At 38.3% G+C, this 18712-nt stretch overlaps 1 protein-coding gene across 1 annotated transcript; it reads left to right on the forward strand.

Annotated features, from left to right (window-relative positions):
- Positions 1-14510: 14510 nt before the first annotated feature.
- Positions 14511-15473, forward strand: LOC113904951 (olfactory receptor 52E2-like). The gene has a single exon (XM_027562014.1). The coding sequence runs from the start codon at positions 14517-14519 to the stop codon at positions 15471-15473; it is 957 nt and encodes a 318-aa protein (XP_027417815.1). The 5' UTR covers positions 14511-14516.
- The last annotated feature ends 3239 nt before the right edge of the window (positions 15474-18712 follow it).

Below are 18712 nucleotides of genomic sequence, written 5' to 3' on the forward strand. Positions count from 1 at the left end.
AAGAGAATTTCGATAGATAAGTAAATAGATTAAGAGTCAGGTTAGCAAAGAGCTCTAGTGCACAGGAAGAATGTCACAAGTATCAAAAGATATATGAGCTGCACACAGAGAATGTTTAATAATGTATTAGAAAAGTGAAAGCAGTAGTTGCTCAAGTGTACATAAAGGATTATACCAACACATTTTTATAGTCAGCTCCCTTATCCCCTCCCCTCAGTCAGAAAGCTTTGCCTGCTTCCCCTATCCTACCACCTACCATTCTTTTTCTTGTGCTCAGCTGACCACAGAAAAAGATTTTCACTTCTAAAAACTAACTTACCTGAAGAGATTTCTAGAGAAGTTAACATCCTTTTGAACTCCCTTTGCTTAGGTGGGAGGTTTCATGGTTTGGTGATCACAGCCTCCAGAATGAGACTTTGGTTGTATTGGGAACACTCTAAGGTTGGGAGAGAGAAGAACAATAAAGCTCTGAGATCTGAAATAACTCCTTTTTTAGTGAAATAGAACATCACCAGAACATCACCACATCCTGACCCTGGACCCAGAATTTTGATTTTAGTATTGTTTATTTTCAAAGGAAAATTATTATTGTTTTTTTGACCTTGTAAAATTGTTAAAAAATTTTTCACAACAGGGTTCTTGGGATTGGTTCTAAATTCTTAATCCTAACTCCTTGAGATGACTGGGGCAGATCCAGGTCACATGATATATAAAGCAATGGCTGCATAAATTTGAATCTCTCTTCTTAGTATTGTATAGCTACCATTTTGATTCAATATTGGCCAATGCAGGAGACACAGAAGATGGAGCTTCAGTCCCTGTGTTGGGAAGACCCCCTGGAGGAGGAAATGACAGCCCACTCCAGTATTCTTGCCTGAAAAATCTCATGGACAAAGGAGCCTGGCAGGCTACAGTCATCAGTTCAGTTGTCATGTCCGACTCTTTGCAACCCCATGGACTGCAGCACGCCAGGCTTCCCTGTCCATCATCAACTTCTAGAGCTTGCTCAAACTCATGTCCATTGAGTCAGTGATGCCATCCAACCATCTCATCCTCTGTCATCCCCTTCTCCTCCTGCCTTCAATCTTTCCCAGAATCAGGGTCTTTTCCAATGAGTCAGTTATTTGCATCAGGTGGCCGAAGTATTGGAGTTTCAGCTTTAGCATCAGTCCTTTCAATGAATATTCAGGACTGATTTCCTTTAGGAGTGACTGGTGTCATCTCCTTGGAGTCCAAGGGACTCTCAAGAGTTTTCTCCAACACCACAGTTCAAAAGCATCAATTCTTCAGCACTCAGCTTTCTTTATGGCCCAGCTCTCACATCTATACATGACTACTGGAAAAACCATAGTTTTGACTAGACAGGCCTTTGTTGATAAAGTAATGTCTCTGCTTTTTAATATGCTGTCTAGGTTGGTCATAGCTTTTCTTCTTTTAATTTCATGGCTGCAGTCACCATCTGCAGTGATTTTGGAGCCCAAAAAAATAAAGTCTGTCATGGGCTACAGTCTATGAGTTTGCAAAGAGTCAGACATGCCTGAGTGACTGAGCACACATGCATGCACCTGGAGATAGCATCAGATCACACAGGTCAAAATCCATTCCTAAAAGGTTTTCCCCTGCCCTACTTCCGATACCAGTCACAAACCCAGTTATCATCCATGCTTCTCACAGACCAGCATACAGACCAGATCATAGGTTTATTGTAAACTCTAAACTCACTCTTTTGACTTCAATGGCAAGTTGCAAGTTAAAGTTATTACTTGTACATTTGACTGACTGGTTATAAATCAGAGATTGCCATGACCTCCTCCTTGTGTGCTTGTGTACTAAGCCACTCCAGTTGTGTGTAGCTCTTTGCAACCTCATGAACTGTAGCCCACCAAGCTCCTCTGTCCATGGAATTTTCAAGCAAGAATACTGGGATGGATTGTCATGACCTCCTCCTTGGGTCAAATTAATTTGCTAGAGCAGCTTACAGAATTCAGAGAAAAATTTTACTTAAGAGAACACGGCTTTACTCCCTATTTCTAGCACAGAGTCCCTAAAACCCTTGGAATTTAATGCCCTCTTTAGGCATACTAACATTCCCTGGTGGCTCAGGCGGTAAAGTGTCTGCCTACAATGCCTACCATGTGGGAGACCCGGGTTCAATCCCTTGGTCTGGAAGATCTACTGGAGAAGGAAATGGCACCCCACTCCAGTGCTCTTGCCTGGAAAATCCCATGGATGGTGGAACCTGGTAGGCTACAGTCTGTGGGGTCGCAAAGAGTCGGACATGACTGAGCGACTTCGCTTCACTTCACTTAGGCATACTACTCTCCTCAAATTTCCACATCTTCACAAACCCAAAAGCTCTCCAAATCCCATCATTTGTGTTTTTACTGGAGCTTTATTACACAGATAATATTTGATTAAATCATTGACCATTGGGGATTGAACTCAATCTCTAGCTCGTCTCCCCTCCCCAGATGGAATGTTGCAATCCTCTTAATTACAGGATTGTCTCTGCCAGCAACCATCTCCCCCACCCTCATTTTAGGTGAGGACCTAAAAGTCACTCCATTAACATAAAAAAGACACTTTTGTGGCTCTTATCATTTAGGAAATTCCAAGAATTTTAAGTGCTCTGTGCCAGAAACAAGGACTGAAGCTGAATACTTCTTATTATAAATCCTCATATCACAATCCATGTACAAATTGCCTTATCCTTACAATCTCAATTAATTTCTATTGAGATATAATTGACCTAAAATATTGTGTTGGTTTAAGGTGTAGAACTGTATTCAATATACTTACATACTGTAATATGATTATTAATTAGTGTTGGTAATACTCTGTTACATCATACAATTATTATCTCTTTTTTGTGGTGAGAATATTTAAAAACTAATTTGTTAGAGATTTTAAAGTATGTATGCATGCATTCTAAGTTGCTTTAGTAGTGTTTGACTGTGCAAACCTATGAACTGCAGCCTTCCAGGCTTCTCTGTCCCTGGGGATTCTCCAGGCAAGAACCTGTAGGGTAGGTCGCCATGCCCTCCCTCCAGGGGATCTTCCCAACTCAGAGATTGAATCTTCTTCTCTTATGTCTCCCATATTGGCAGGTGGGTTCTTTACCACTAACACCACCTGGGAAGCCCATTTTAAAGTATATAATACAGTATTATTGACTGTAGTCACTGTACAGTGCATTAGATACCCAGAATTTATTCATCTTCTAACTACAAGTTTGTAACTTTGACCAACAACTCCTCAGTTCTCCCATCCTTAGTCCTTGATAACCACTGTTCTACTTTCTGTTTCTATGAATCCAACTCTTTTAGAGTCCCCCATATAAGTGATATCATATGGCATTTGTCTTTCTCTGTCTGACTTATCTCTCGCTTAATGTCCTGATGGTGCATCCATGTTGTCAAAAATTACAGGATTTTCTCCTTTATTTTGGCTAAATAATATTTCATTGTGTATATACACAATATCTTCTTTATCCATCCTTAGTTGGCAATTAGTTCTTTTTTTTTTTCATATCTCAACTCTTGTGAATATTGCTGCAAGAAACATGGGAAAGCAGCTATCTTTTTCAGTATCATGTTTTAATTTATTTTGGATATATACACCAACAAGATTCAAATGAAAGAATAGTCAACAGTTTCATATGTTGATGAGAGTTGTATTATGACGAGGTCAGGGGCATTTGTTTCGGTTTGGTGACTAGAGGTCATTTATCAACTTGACTAAGACTGCTTCAGTTTTAGCAGGATGTTGGGTAGGATAACAGATTAAAGAGAATAGGGATGAGCTGAGAAACATCAAATTATATGCTTTATTGTGCTGGTATAGTCCTTTTCACATTTATTTAGATAATTCCAGATGATCTACAATCCTCGGAGAGTGATATTATTCATTCACTTGTTTTCCAGTTATATAACCAGACATCTGTACACTTTCCCACTTGTAAGTTCTAAGATTTCAACTCTCACTTAGGAATTTCCACCTGTTTCACAGTGTTATAAGGTTCTGAACTAAGTGTCTAGTATGGGAACTTTCTGCTCTTCTCTTTGACTTCATTGGGGCTCAATTCCTTTTAGCAGTAATACCTCAATCTGCCAACACAATTGGATAGCCACCATAAAGTTAGAACTCTGTTTTTCTGAGTTGGACTATCAAAATACAGCTAGATCTCTGTCTTCCTTCTCTTTCTTAATACTTTCTGGGTTCCAACAACTGACTTAGGTAGTGCTCTTGCTGCAAATATTCTCACAGCTCTCCTCATTACTTCCCTTTATGCTTAGCAAAAGATTTTCCCTCCAAATAATTGCCTCTTCTTCCCCTCTTTCTTCTAGGTTTTTGTTAGTGAGTTTATTTTGTGAAATACAAAAGTGGGGAGACAGTATGCATTCAGGTGTATTCAGGTAAAATTCAGATGAATTTGAAGAAGAGAACAAGTGTATTCCTCAGAAGAATCTGGAAAAAGTTGTTTAGAAAAAATAGCTTGAGAGGAAAAGGGGACCATTTATAAATTATGTTCATCACTCTGATTCCTAGTTGTGATGGAAAGTCATCATAGCAAATAGTTAAGGCTAGATTTTGCACATACAATTAAAATGCTTCAGTGGGCGATGTAGAAGCTGTACAAACAAAGGCTTGGATTCTAATTATAGCTGTTCTACAGTTTGCTCAATGGCATTTCTAAACCAGGTAAGGGCAAAATCAAGGGCCAAGCTGATTCAGTTCTCTCTGAGAGGTTTCTTCCTGGCTTGCAGATATCTGCCTCCTTGCTGTCCACATATGGCCTTTCCTCTTCTTGAAAATGAAAGTCCCTCAGCCATTTCTGACTCTTTGTGACCCCATGGACTATGTGGTCCATGGAACTGTCCAGACCAGAATACCAGAGTGGGTAGCCATTCCCTTCTCCAGGGGATTTTTCCAACCTGGGAATCGAACCTAGCTCTCCCACATTGCAGGTGGATTCTTTACCAGCTGAACCACCAGGGAAGCCCAGGAATACTGGAGTGGGTAGCCTATCCCTTCTCCAGCAGATATTTCCAACCTAGGGATTGAACCTGGGTCTCTTGCATTGCAGGCAGATTCTTTACCATCTGAGCTGCCAGGGAAGCTCTTCGTATGAGACAAATAATCCCATCATGAGAGCCCCACCCTCATGACCTGCTCCAACCCTAATTACATTCCAAAAACCCCATCTGAAAATACTATCACATTGGGGGTTAGAGTTTCAACACTAAGTGTTGAAGTGTCTGTAAACTCTCAGTCCATAACAGTGCCCTGAACTTTCAGGATATTAGGTATGATCTTCAGTCTTAACCACTGCTGGCTGCAGAATTTGAGAAGCCCAGTGCAAAGTGGAGTTCCTGGGGTTGTTAGGAAGTTAGAATAGGAAAAAGGAGTCCAGAATGGAGGTGGCTAAAAGACAAAGAAGGCAAAAGCCCACAAAAATAGAAAGGAAGGTCCAAGGACCTAAGTGAGGACCTCAGGTCCTCCTGGCTAGCCCAATTTACACAGGGCAGGCCCAGGGGGAGGAGGAAAAGACATATAATAAGAGGAGCCAAAATTGAGAAGGAGGGACTTCTCGTCTCTTCTCTCCTCTTCTCTTCTCTTTTGGGCCAACCTGCCCTCATTCCTCGAGGATGTGTTTTCCTTTGCTTTTTAAATAAAACTGAGCTGTAACACTGCTCCATCTGTCACTTCAAATTTTTGCTGCCATGAGACAAAACTGAGGAAATTACACACTCCCCCACAGAGTCCTTGTTGAAAATGCAGGAGGGAAATAAAGAGCTTTGTTTTTCTTTGATAGTGTTGACTGAAAAAAAAAAAAAGACATATGACCTAAAAGTAGAGAGTTCTTTCATTTGGTGGGAATGTTTAGGACTCTTGAGTCCAGGAGTCAGCATCCTAGTAACTCAGAAAACTGCTCCCAGAAGGCAGGAGGGGAAGTCAGGCTCTATGCTATTTTGCAACAGAAGGAGCAGGCAGTCTGAACATCAAAGATTGGTATTTAGCATTCTTTGTACGGGAAGATGCAAGCCTCTAGGCTCCTTTCATATGCACCTCAGCTATCTGGAGCCAATCATGTTTCCCTGTTCACCTTTTGACGTGGCAGATGGCTTTCTCTTGCATTCCCCCAGCTCCTCCGCAGTCATCTTTGGGTGGTGGCGGCAGATTCCGCTGGATCACAGTTTGTGGATCCCTCATTCACATTTGGAGGCCAGAAATTGATGATGGTGGTGATGTTTCATATTTATTGGTAATGGCAGGAGATATTTTCATTTCACGACGATCTCTCTCTTTCAAGCATTTATGGTGTTCTTTTTTTATCTTCTGTTGTTCTTTCTTTGGAGTGTGAGGATAACTGTTGGGTAAGAGAAAACTTGCACAGGAACACAGGGCCCCTGTCTTATGAAGTAGAGTACTGGTTACCAGTGTGGATAACTTCAGAATTTGAAGCAGGCCAAGGGCAAGAGAGAGCAGCAGCAGTCTCTGGGCCAGGGTAGGGTAACAAGTGGCAAAATATCATTCTTGGAAGATAGGAGTATAGCAGGTGTGAATGTATATGAGTCTGATACAATGGGTATATGTCTGATTTCAAACCCTATCATCTGCCTCATTTTTACATAAGATTTCAATTCCAGAATATAAATTCAAAGATTGCTGTTGTTCAGTCACTCAGTCAGTGTCCAACTTTTTGGGATCCCATGGCCCATGATCTGCAGCACTCCAGGCCTCCCTGTCCTTCACTGTGTCCTGGGGAGTTTGCACAAACTCATGTCCATTGAGTCAGTGATGCCATCCAACCATCTCATCCTCTGTCACCCCCTTACCTCCTGCTCTCAATCTTTCCCAGCATCAGGATCTTTTCCAGTGAGTCAATTCTTCTCATCTAGTGGCCAAAGTATTGGAGCTTTAGCTTCAGCATGGGTCCTTCCAATGAATTTTCAGGATTGATTTCCGTTAGGATTGACTGGTTTGAACTCTACTGTCCAAGGGACTCTCAAGAGTCTTCTCCAGCACCAGAGTTCGAAAGCATCAATTTTTGGCTCTTAGTCTTCTTTATGGTCCAACTCTCACATCTGTACATCACTGCTGGAAAAACCACAGCTTTAACTAGATGGCCCTTTGTTGGCAAAATGATGTCTCTGCTTTTTAATACGCTATCTAGGTTTGTCATACCTTTCCTTCCAAGGAGTTAGTTTCTTTTAATTTCTTGGTGGCAGTCACTGTCTACAGTGATTTTGGAACCCTAGAAAATAGTCTGTCACTCTTTCCAAATTCAAAGATAAAAGTGTTTTAAAAACTCAAGCACAGCAAATTATTAACCCCACATATTGGACCTTCTTTTAAAAACAAGATCTTAAGTACTGTGGGTATTGGTCAGATCAGATCAGATCAGATCAGTCGCTCAGTCGTGTCCAACTCTTTGCGACCCCATGAATCGCAGCACGCCAGGCCTCTCTGTCCATCACCAACTCCTGGAGTTCACTCAGACTCACGTCCAGCAAGTCAGTGATGCCATCCAGCCATCTCATCCTCTGTCGTCCCCTTCTCCTCCTGCCCCCAATCCCTCCCAGCATCAGAGTCTTTTCCAATGAGTCAACTCTTCGCATGAGGTGGCCAAAGTACTGGAGTTTCAGTTTTAGCATCATTCCCTCCAAAGAAATCCCAGGGCTGATCTCCTTCAGAATGCACTAGTTGGATCTCCTTGTAGTCCAAGGGACTCTCAAGAGTCTTCTCCACCACCACAGTTCAAAAGCATCGATTCTTCAGTGCTCAGCCTTCTTCACAGTCCAACTCTCACATCCATACATGACCAATGGAAAAACCATAGCCTTGACTAGACGAACCTTTGTTGGCAAAGTAATGTCTCTGCTTTTGAATATGCTATCTAGGTTGGGTATTGCTCAAATAACCACAAAAAATTTATTGGCATTACATAGCCTCTGCAAGTCCAATTATTGTAATATATTAGTTAGGTGCTATTTCTGGGAAAAAAATAAGGCAAAAGGACTGTGTAAGTCAATAAACACACTAATAATGTTTTTATTTTTTTATATAATAATTAGACTTAGTTGAAACATCTAAAACACATTATGAACATCTGCTTAAAATTACTGATATATTTGAAAAATTCATTAAAATTTTATTAATTCTACCTATTGAATATAACTAAAAATTTGATTGCAGTGTTAAAGTCAATAAGACCAAGAGTCTCAGGTGGTGCTAGTTGTAAAGAACCTGCCTGCCAAGGCAGGAGATACAAGAGATGCATATTCAATCCCTGGGTCGGGAAGATCCCCTGCAGAAGGAAATGGCAACCCACTCCAGTATTCTTGCCTGGAGAATTCCATGGACAGAGGAGCCTGGCAGGATTCATTCCAAGGAGTCTCAAAGAGTCGGACACGACTAAAGCGCCTTACCAAGCAAGCAAGCAAAGTCAGTAAAAAAGAATTGGAGTAAATTATTAGATTTGAGATTAGCTATGAATGAAAAGTGAATTGCTATAGTAAAACATAAGAACAATTGAAAAAGAAGTAAAATAAAATGAAGAGGTTAAATAATAGATCCAATATCACTTTTGATTGGTAAACATATAAATAAATAAATAGTAGAACAGAAGTGTTTTGACGTGAGAGTCATTGTTTTTGAACACAGAATTGTACTATCTCCTTAAATGAAGATCTGAGATGGTAAGAGAATGAGCTCCATTTATTATTGTATGATGTAAGATGGAGCAGGTTAATGAAAGGTTAATGGAGATTCACAAGGTAATCAAGAAACCTCACTTTTTTCTGTCTTCTTTTTCTTAGTAATCATGGCTTTCTAATCATGACTCAGGGCCAGATTAGAAACTAGAATCCTCAGAGACCTTATGTCCTTTTACAAAACTGGCTCTGGGAGATTTCCTCATGAAAATCTCCTCATAAAGACTGAGCAGACTGAGACAAAACAGACAGAATTTGATCCTGGTGTTCAGTCTGGTGAGTTTGTTTATTTTAACTTTTTGTTTAATATTGAAGTATAGCTGGTTAACAATGTTGTGATAGTTTTAGTTACTGAGTCTTCTCTGTCCCCCAACTCAGACTGCATCTACAGGACACATAGTGATAGGCGAAAGGAAAGAAGAATGGAAGAGAAAGAAAAGAGATATGGGATAAGTTTTGAGGAAAGGAGACAAATGATGGAGTTTAGGGAAAGAATATTATCACATTTAGGAAGGACCATATAATCCTAGGCATTTATTTGGATTTCAGCCTAAATCTATTCAGCATACATTTCAGAAAAAAAAAAAAAAATGTCTGCCTGATATCTAAAGAAAGGTCGATAGCTAGTATCTTTGGAATACAGTTCAAAGTGTTTTGAAAGAATTATATGTTCTAAATAATTTTAAGGATTTATTTACACTTCTTATTTATATTTTCTACATGAATAAATTGAGGTACAGAGATATTAAAGTTCTTGTGCAGACCCACACAGCTAATAAGTAATACTTCTTACTTTCTCCCAGCTCTAGAGTGAATACATCATGAAGCTGGCTTTTAACACACCCAATCTTAATGAGAGCTCATGCTCTTATACACTGGAAAGTACTGTACTATAGAAAATATAGATGGCTTAAATCATCCCAGTTAGGATGGAGACAAGGTACTATATTTAATGACATTTTTAGAAATAGAATCAAGTGTTGATCTTTTTTGCACAGGTGGAGAAGGGAAAAGAGCAATGCTCATATTTCTGGATGGGCTAAATCACTGAATAGTAATACCATTTACTGAGGCTGATAACAGCACAATTAAGGTGAAGTTAGAGTTTTGTAGAAGCAGGATTGGGGACTAAATTATAGAAATATTCTATTTGTAATATTTTTGCATGTGAAGGTAGTTACTCAGGAATTTGGTTATATGAATCTGAATTTGTCACAGTCCTGAGGACTAGTGATATTTATTTAGTAATCTTTATTATAAAGAAAGTTTTTAAAGCAATGGATGTGGATAAGATTATTTAGAAATATTAAATTAAATGAGAAATAACAGGAGCTAAAGCTGATGGTTAAGAATCACCAATATTTACTAAATAATCAGAGGAACAAACATCTTTAAAGGAAAACGTGAAGATAAAATAGAAATAAAATATGAAATGTTCAATATCACAGGACTTATCTTTCTAGAGCTTACAAAAATACATTTATAGAATTGCCTCACACAATGATGACAATTACTGGGAAGCATTTGATCTTGGTATTGAGAGATGCTATGTATGTATGACTAAGGATGTCTTATAATTCTGAGAAACTCTATTCCATTTTATTTTAATACAATATGGTCTGTCCTTGGAGTTCTCTAGGCAAGAATACTGTACTGGTTGCCATTCCCTTCTCTGGAGATCTTCCTGGTCCAGGGGTCAAACCTGGGTCTCCTGAATCGCAGGCAGATTCTTTACCATCTGAGCTACCAGGAAAGCCCTTTAAGAGTAGATTACATGATTGAATTCAAATATTGATGTAGAACTTGTTTCCCTATTTGTGGAATAGCTTTATGAATTTTTAGAAATTCATTTCCTTTGAATATCCTTGTTTTTCAGTACTGCATCAGATTATATCCAGTTGATCTTTGAATTTTGTAACTCTGCTGCTGCTGCTGCTAAGTCGCTTTAGTTGTGTCCGACTCTGTGCGACCCCATAGATGGCAGCCCACCAGGCTCCCCCATCCCTGGGATTCTCCAGGCAAGAACACTGGAGTGGGTTGCCATTTCCTTCTTCAATGCATGAAAGTGAAAAGTGAAAGTGAAGTCGCTGAGTCTTGTCCGACTCTTAGCGACCCCATGGACTGCGGCCCACCAGGCTCCTCTGTCCATGGGATTTTGCAGGCAAGAGTGCTGGAGTGGGGTGCCATTGCCTTTGTACCTTTGTTTTTTTTCAATGATAAATACTATAATACTACATGATCCCAGATTGGTTAAATCAGAGAATGTGAAATTGCAGAAATGGAAGGCAACAATAAAGTTACATGTTATTTTTTATTGCAAGGAAAATTTGTACCACAACCCCCAAATTGTTCAAGGGTCAACTGCATAACATTTTATTCATGATTGCACAAACCTCAAATGTGAAATGTTTCAGGACAGTTTTCAACACAGAACACATCCAATAATGTATATTTAATGAATAACACATAACATGCATGAAACTATTAACAAGATTAGAGCACAAATTATATCTAGCCTAGGATGTCTTTATGACCATGAATCATTTTAATATTGATTTTTAACTTTATGAAATATACTGTACTAAGTTATGTCGGGGATATAAAAATAAATGACATATTTTGTCAGCACTAAAGAATTCATACTTCGTAAATATTTTGTTGAACTTTCATATCCATAAACAAGGTACACATCATAAAAGCATGGCTCAATATTTTACAAAGTGACTACATTTGTATAGCCAGTATATAAGTAAATAAACACACATTATCAACACCCTGGGAGTCCCACTGATGCTGACTACCAGTATTCCACAAAGTAACAATTATCCTGACTTCTTAGGATCTAGAATAGTTTTTACTATTTTTAACTTTTATATAAATAGCCAATTTCTTTCTCTCATCATCATTTGGTAATATGCATACATGTTAGGACATGCAGTTGTAGATTGTTCATATGTACAGTATTTCACTACATACACTATTAGCCTACAATGTTTAAGGACACAGAAGAAAAGGATATTTAGTCTGTATGAGGTCATTCACCATTACCTTGAGTATATATCTCAATTATGTCTTGAAGGGAGTTTTTAAAATTTATTTGATGGAACTTTCCATTACTGTTTATGTGCTTTTGTCCATCAGAGGCTTGGACATAATACTGATATTTTTACCAATTTAAATCCAAGGGAGTCAAGGAGAAAATATCAGGGTGTTCTCATGGTAACATCAAATGGATAGAATACCTATGGGCAGGAATGAAAGTTTAAGATGGTTTAAACATAAGATTAAGAGAAGGCAATGGCACCCCACTCCAGTACTCTTGCCTGGAAAATCCCATGGACGGAGGAGCCTGGTAGGCCGCAGTCCATGAGGTCGCTAAGTGTCGGACACGACTGAGCGACTTCACTTTCACTTTTCACTTTCAGGCATTGGAGAAGGAAACGGCAACCCACTCCAGTGTTCTTGCCTGGAGAATCCCAAAGATCGAAGGAGGGAGGAGAAGGGGACGGCAGAGAATGAGATGTTTGGATGGCATCACCGATTCAATGGACATGAGTTTGAGGAAACTCTGGGAGTTGGTGATAGACAGGGAGGCCTGGTGTGCTGCAGTCCATGGGGTTGCAGAGAGTCGGACATGACTGAGCAACTGAACTGACTGACTGAAGCAAAACTATTTAATGTCCACAGGAACATTAAAGTTTATATAGCTGACAAGACAGATCTTATTCCTTTCTGTATATTCCTTGTTTCTACTCTAATTTGTGTGTGTGTGTTTGTGTGTGTGTATTCCTTGTCTATATGTGTCTTCCACTTGGTTTAATCATACCACTTTCTGGCTACTTCCCTGATATTTACCTTCTGTACCACCATAGGGTGTGATTATATATGTCCAGGGAGATATAATTTTCACTTAAATTATTATCAATCAAATAATATAGTATTATTTGATTATTATATAATACTATATTATATAATATAATTATAATACTATATTATTTGAAATAATATAGTATTATAGGAATAATATAGTATTATTCCTTCCTTCTTAGAAAAGCCAGAGAAGTAGCTTATTTTTACCCTTTAGCAATCACATCTACCCTTTAGTACTCAAAGTAAACTTTCATTAGCTTTTAAACTGTTGCATATTTGTATACTGGAAAAGAAAGGAAAATGTTTTTGATTTTTTGCTTATATTCACCCATGGGATTCACAGAACAACTTGCCTCCGTAAATGAATTCTACTTTCACTCCTCCTGCCATTCATTGCCATACCCTTTGAAGGTACTTACAAGTCTGTCATAATGACATAACCCCAGGGAAATAGCCTTTATTTCTGTCACAACTGCCACAGAGTGCCTCCTTCTGCTAACTTTGCTTCTCTTCAGGTTTACCATTCATACTCAACTGCTTCTTCCAATCATGTTTATTACACTATTTTTTCTCCTCTTTATATCAGCACCTAGATAATATCCTGACTTACTGAAAATGTGGTCGTAATTAGTATTGCTGCCATGGAATCTTCAAATACTCAGAAGAGCGACTTTTCACTACAAAATACTTAAACACATGAATGCATAGATGCTTTGGAAATCTCCTATCAAATGTTATAAGCAAGCTGCATGAAGATGTAAAGAAAGATATAGGGAACCTTGAAAATGATTGAATTTTCATGTGCCTAATTTAACAATATTCCTAATTTTTTGTCTCTCTCATTTTTGATTGGCATTTTGACATATAGTTTAAAATTGTAACTGACTCAGCTGTAAATGAGAAATACTAACATATTTTATTCAGGTAGATGTTGTGAGTTTTAAAAATGTGTATTTGTATAATATGTGTGGAATATTATATGTTTGTGTGCAGTAAAACATAGATAAGGCATAGCTTTTATTTCTATTTTTCTTCCATTTTCTTTCACTACTTTTCTTTCTAGCTTAATCTCCAAGATATTCCTTTGAAAACATTTTAAACTTCTCATAAATCTTTTAAACACATTGAATTTTATATAACTTACATGTAAAATGTGCTCTTCTTCAAAGGTGTTTTTTAAAAATATTCAGTGTAATTTTTGCAAAGCGTCTTACAAATAGCAGGAGCACCTCAATAATTGGTAGTTGATGTTGCTGTTTTCACTATTATCCCTACCTTATTTTATAATATTCATGACTAAATACTAATGAATGAATCCATTTAATTTTTAAAGTAATTTTTAATATTTTGTTATAAATTTTGATGAATCCACATGCTTTTTGAAATGTTATTATCCATCCTGTGTATTAAGCCTTGTGTTGCCATTCAATCAAGTGGAATTCATGTCCATAACTGTATTTAGTGGAGAAGGCAATGGCATCCCACTCCATTACTCTTGCCTGGAAAATCCCATGGATGGAGGAGCCTGGTAGGCTGCAGTCCATGGGGATGCTAGGTTGGACATGACTGAGCAACTTCACTTTCACCTTTCGCTTTCATGCATTGGAGAAGGAAATGGCAACCCACTCCAGTGTTCTTGCCTGGAGAATCCCAGGGTCAGGGGAGCCTGGTGGACTGCCGTCTATGGGGTAGCACAGAGTCGGACATGACTGAATTGACTTAGCATAGCATAACTGTATTTAGAGATTGCAGAATTTTTAAATGGTCAAAATGAGGGTTGTCTCTTGGTGATGACTGTGATAATGAGAGAAGGTAGCTAATGGAGTATTCTTATACTACCTTTAGGTCGTCAAAGCTACAGAAAACTATCTGGTGGCCTATAGACTGTGTGAGTCTACAGTTCTGAAGACATATGAATTGTCCAGCTGGATGTCCCCTCCCAATGATACCCAGTTTCACCCCTCCTTCTTCTTGTTGCTGGGAATCCCAGGACTGGAAACACTCCACATCTGGATTGGCTTCCCCTTTTGTGCTGTGTACCTGACAGCACTGATAGGGAATTTCACTATCCTATTTGTGATCCAGGCTGAGAGCAGTCTACACCAGCCTATGTTCTACTTCCTGGCCATGTTGGCTACCATTGACTTGGGTCTCTCCACAGCTACCATCCCTAAGATGCTTGGGATCTTCTGGTTTTGTCTCAAGGAGATCCTCTTTGAAGCATGTCTCTCCCAGATGTTTTTCATTCACAGCTTCACACTTATGGAGTCAGCAGTCCTATTGGCAATGGCTTATGACCGCTATGTAGCCATCTGCAACCCCCTCCAATATAGCAGCATCCTCACCAACAGGGTTGTTTCTGAGATTGGCCTTGCTGTTTTAGGGAGGGCATTTATTTTTGTGATTCCGTTTGTATTTCTCATTTTGCGATTACCATTCTGTGGGAGTTATGTCATCCCTCATACATATTGTGAACACATGGGTCTTGCTCGCCTATCTTGTGCCAGTATCAAGATCAATATTATTTATGGCTTATGTGCAATTTGTAATCTAGTGTTTGACATCATAGCCATTGCCCTTTCTTATGTTCAGATACTCCGTGCTGTTTTTCGTCTTCCTTCCCATGAAGCCAGACTCAAGTCCCTTAGCACCTGTGGTTCTCACGTTTTTGTGATTCTTGCTTTCTATACACCAGCCCTCTTTTCCTTCATGACACATCGCTTTGGACAAAATGTTCCCCGCTATATCCATATACTCCTGGCCAATCTTTATGTCATAGTACCTCCAGTGCTCAACCCTGTCATATATGGAGTCAGAACTAAGCAGATCTATGACCATGTAAAGAAAATATTAAAACTGAAACAAAGAAAAAAGAATGACATCTAAATCTTATGAAGCTAAATATGCAATTTCATGAGATGTAGAAAAATAATTTTTTCATAAAAATTATGCTAAATATGCATCTATATTGGGTCTCTTTTGTAAATATTTAACTGCCATGAAATTAAAAGATGCTTGTTTCTTGGAAGAAAAGCTATGACCAATCTAGACAACATACCAAAAAGCAGAGAAGTTACTTTGCCTATAAAGGTCCATCTAGTCAAAGCTATGGTTTTTCCAGGAATCATGTATGGATGAGAGAGCTGGACTATAAAGAAGGCTGAGCACAGAAGAATTGATGCTTTTGAACTGTGGTGTTGGAGAGGACTCTTGAGCGTCCCTTGTACAGGGAGGAGATCAAACCAGTCAATCCTAAAGGAAATCAGACCTGAATATTCACTGGAAGAACTGATGCTGAAGCTGAAGCTCCAATATTTTGGCCACCTGATGTGAAGAACTGACTCTTTGGAAAAGACCCTGATGCTGGGAAGATTGAGGGCAGGAGGAGAAGGGGATGACAGTGGATAAGATGGTTGGATGGCACCACTGACTCGATGAACATGCGTTTGAGTAAGCTCCAGGCGTTGGTGATGGACAGGGAAGCCTGGCATGCTACAGTCCATGGGGTCACAAAGAGTTGGACACGACTGAGTGACTGAACTAAACTGAACTGAATTGCATTTAATTTCCATCAGCTCTTCAGACCACTTATCAGCATTCAGTGCTGCATATTCTTTGTCCCTTGTAGTTGCATCAAGTAGATTATATCATTTTTCTTTATTTTTCTCAATATCTGGTTAATATGTTTATGTCAGAAGTTTTTAATGTATCCATTTTTGGTGGGCCATTTGGTGTTTTACTGAGCTTCTTTCTTCTCTCAATATAATTATAATCACTTTGCGTGTCTATTTTCATAACTACCGGGAATAAAATGGTGACTGTGTCACTTTCTATGACTGTGGAACTTGTAGAGTTTAAAATTAGTCATAAAAACTCATTTAGTCATCCTTTTTCTTTCAGCCTCTTAATATCCTGATAATTGTTTCATTTTTCACATATGAAACAATTTATATTTAAACCAGTCTGGCAATTTTAGTATCTTAAGTATGCTACTATTTCAAGCACATTTGACACAATTACAGCTATTTGTTTTGTTAAATTATTATCTTATGTTTGCCATTATTACTTCAACCTGAACTATAAATCTTTCACAGCAAAACTTTTGCTCTCTGAATTATGTTTATTACTATCGTAAGTCTCATTTACATTTATTTTGTAAATAACTTTAAAATTACTTTAGCCATTGCCCTACAAATGCCCAAATAACTTATCAAATCTTAATATAAATGAATAATCTTATCACTTTCTGTTTAGTAAATGATCTTAGAAAAAATTTAGTCCATGTATGTGCTTTCTGACATATACTATTGTTGGTTTAAGTTACTTCTTATAAAATTTAAAACTCATATACATATAAGTAGGTAGGACAGTAAATTTCCATTTAAATGTTCCCAATATCTACTGTTTCTACTGGTATGTGTTCCTTCTTACATAAACTTAGGCCTTATTTCCTTTATGCAGTTCTGTTGGTGGTGAGTTTTTGTTTTTCTTTGCTAAAAATAATTTTACCCCACTTTATTTTTAAGGCTCTCTGGAGGATATCAAATTCTAAATTAACTCAGGCTATCCAGCTTTATGAAAGTATGCTTGAAAAATAAAAATTGTCTGTATTTAGCTTATACAATGTGATTTTTATATGTATGCATGTGATGATATTATATATGTACACATTTGAATGATTACCAAAGTCAAGTAAATTAGCACATTCATCAATTTGTATTGATGTTGTTCAGTCGCTCAGTCATGTCCATCTCTTTGTGATCTCATGGACTGCAGCACTACAGGTTTCCCTGTCCTTCACTGTCTCCTGGAGTTTGCTCAAACTCATGTCCATTAAGTCTTTAATGCCATCCAACCACTTCATCCTCTGTTGCCCCTTCTCCTCCTGCCCTCAATATGTCCCAGCATCAGGGTCTTTTCCTATGATTCAGCTCTTCACATCAGGTAGCCAAAGCATTGGAGCTTCAGCTTCAACATCAGTTCTTCCAATGAATATTCAGGGATGATTCCTTTAGGATTGACTGGTTTGATCTTCCTGAAGTCCAAGGGAGTCTTCACTAGCACCAGAGTTTGAAACATCAATTCTTCAGCACCTAGCCTTTTTCTTTATGTTCCAACTCTCACATCTGTACATGATAGTTGAAAAAACCATAGCTTTGATTATATGAACCTTTGTCAGCAAAGTGATGTCTCTGCTTTTTAATATGCTATCTAGATTAATCATAGCTTTTCTTCCAAGGAGCAAGTGTCTTTTCATTTCATGGTTGCAGTCACCATCCTAAGTGATTTTGGAGCCCAGGAAAATCAAGTCTCTTACTGTTTCCATTGTTTCCCCTTTTATTTGCCAAGAAATAATGGGAGTGGGTGCCATGATCTTCATTTTTCTGAATGTTGAGTTTTAAGCCAACTTTAAGCGTCTTTCACCTTCATCAAGAGACTCTGTTTTTCCTCTTTCACTTTCTGCCATTAGGGTGGCGCTGATATCTGAGGTTGTTGACACTTCTCCCAGCAATCTTGATTCCAGCTTGAGCTTCATCCAGCCTGGCATTTCACATGATGTACTCTGCATATAAGTTAAATAAGCAGGATGACAATAGACAGGCTTGATGAACTCCTTCATCAATTTTAAACTAGTTCATTGTTCCATGTCTAGTTCTAACTGTTGTTTCTTGACCTGCACACAGGTTTCTCTGGAGGCAGGTAAGGTAGTCTGGTATTCCCATCTCTTTAAGAATTTTCCATAGTTTGTTGTGATCTACATAATCAAAGACTTTAGTGTAGTCAATGAAGCAGAAATAGATGTTTTTCTGGAATTCTTTTGCTTTTTCTGTGATCCAGTGGATGTTGGCAATTTGATCTCTGATTCCTCTGCCTTTTCTAAATTTGGCTTCAACATCTACAAGTTCTCAGTTCAGGTACTGTTGAAGCCCGGCTTGGAGAATTTTGAGCATTACTTTGCTAGCATGTGAAATGAGATAAACTGTATAAGAAATATTTTAATGAGATGGATATGTATTTAATTTTAAATATACAGAATTTCTAGTATTTATAGAAGTGAATTTTTCATTTACTTGACTGCTTTCCTTTACTTATACTTCCTGTGTCTAATTACTCTACTAAGCCAA

Source organism: Bos indicus x Bos taurus, chromosome 15, assembly GCF_003369695.1.
Source record: "Bos indicus x Bos taurus breed Angus x Brahman F1 hybrid chromosome 15, Bos_hybrid_MaternalHap_v2.0, whole genome shotgun sequence".
Taxonomy (NCBI): Eukaryota; Metazoa; Chordata; class Mammalia; order Artiodactyla; family Bovidae; genus Bos; species Bos indicus x Bos taurus.

What these genes read in the sequence shown, in the direction of transcription:
- LOC113904951 (XM_027562014.1), top strand. Translation starts at nt 14,517, where the DNA reads ATGTCCCCTCCCAATGATACCCAGTTTCACCCCTCCTTCTTCTTGTTG.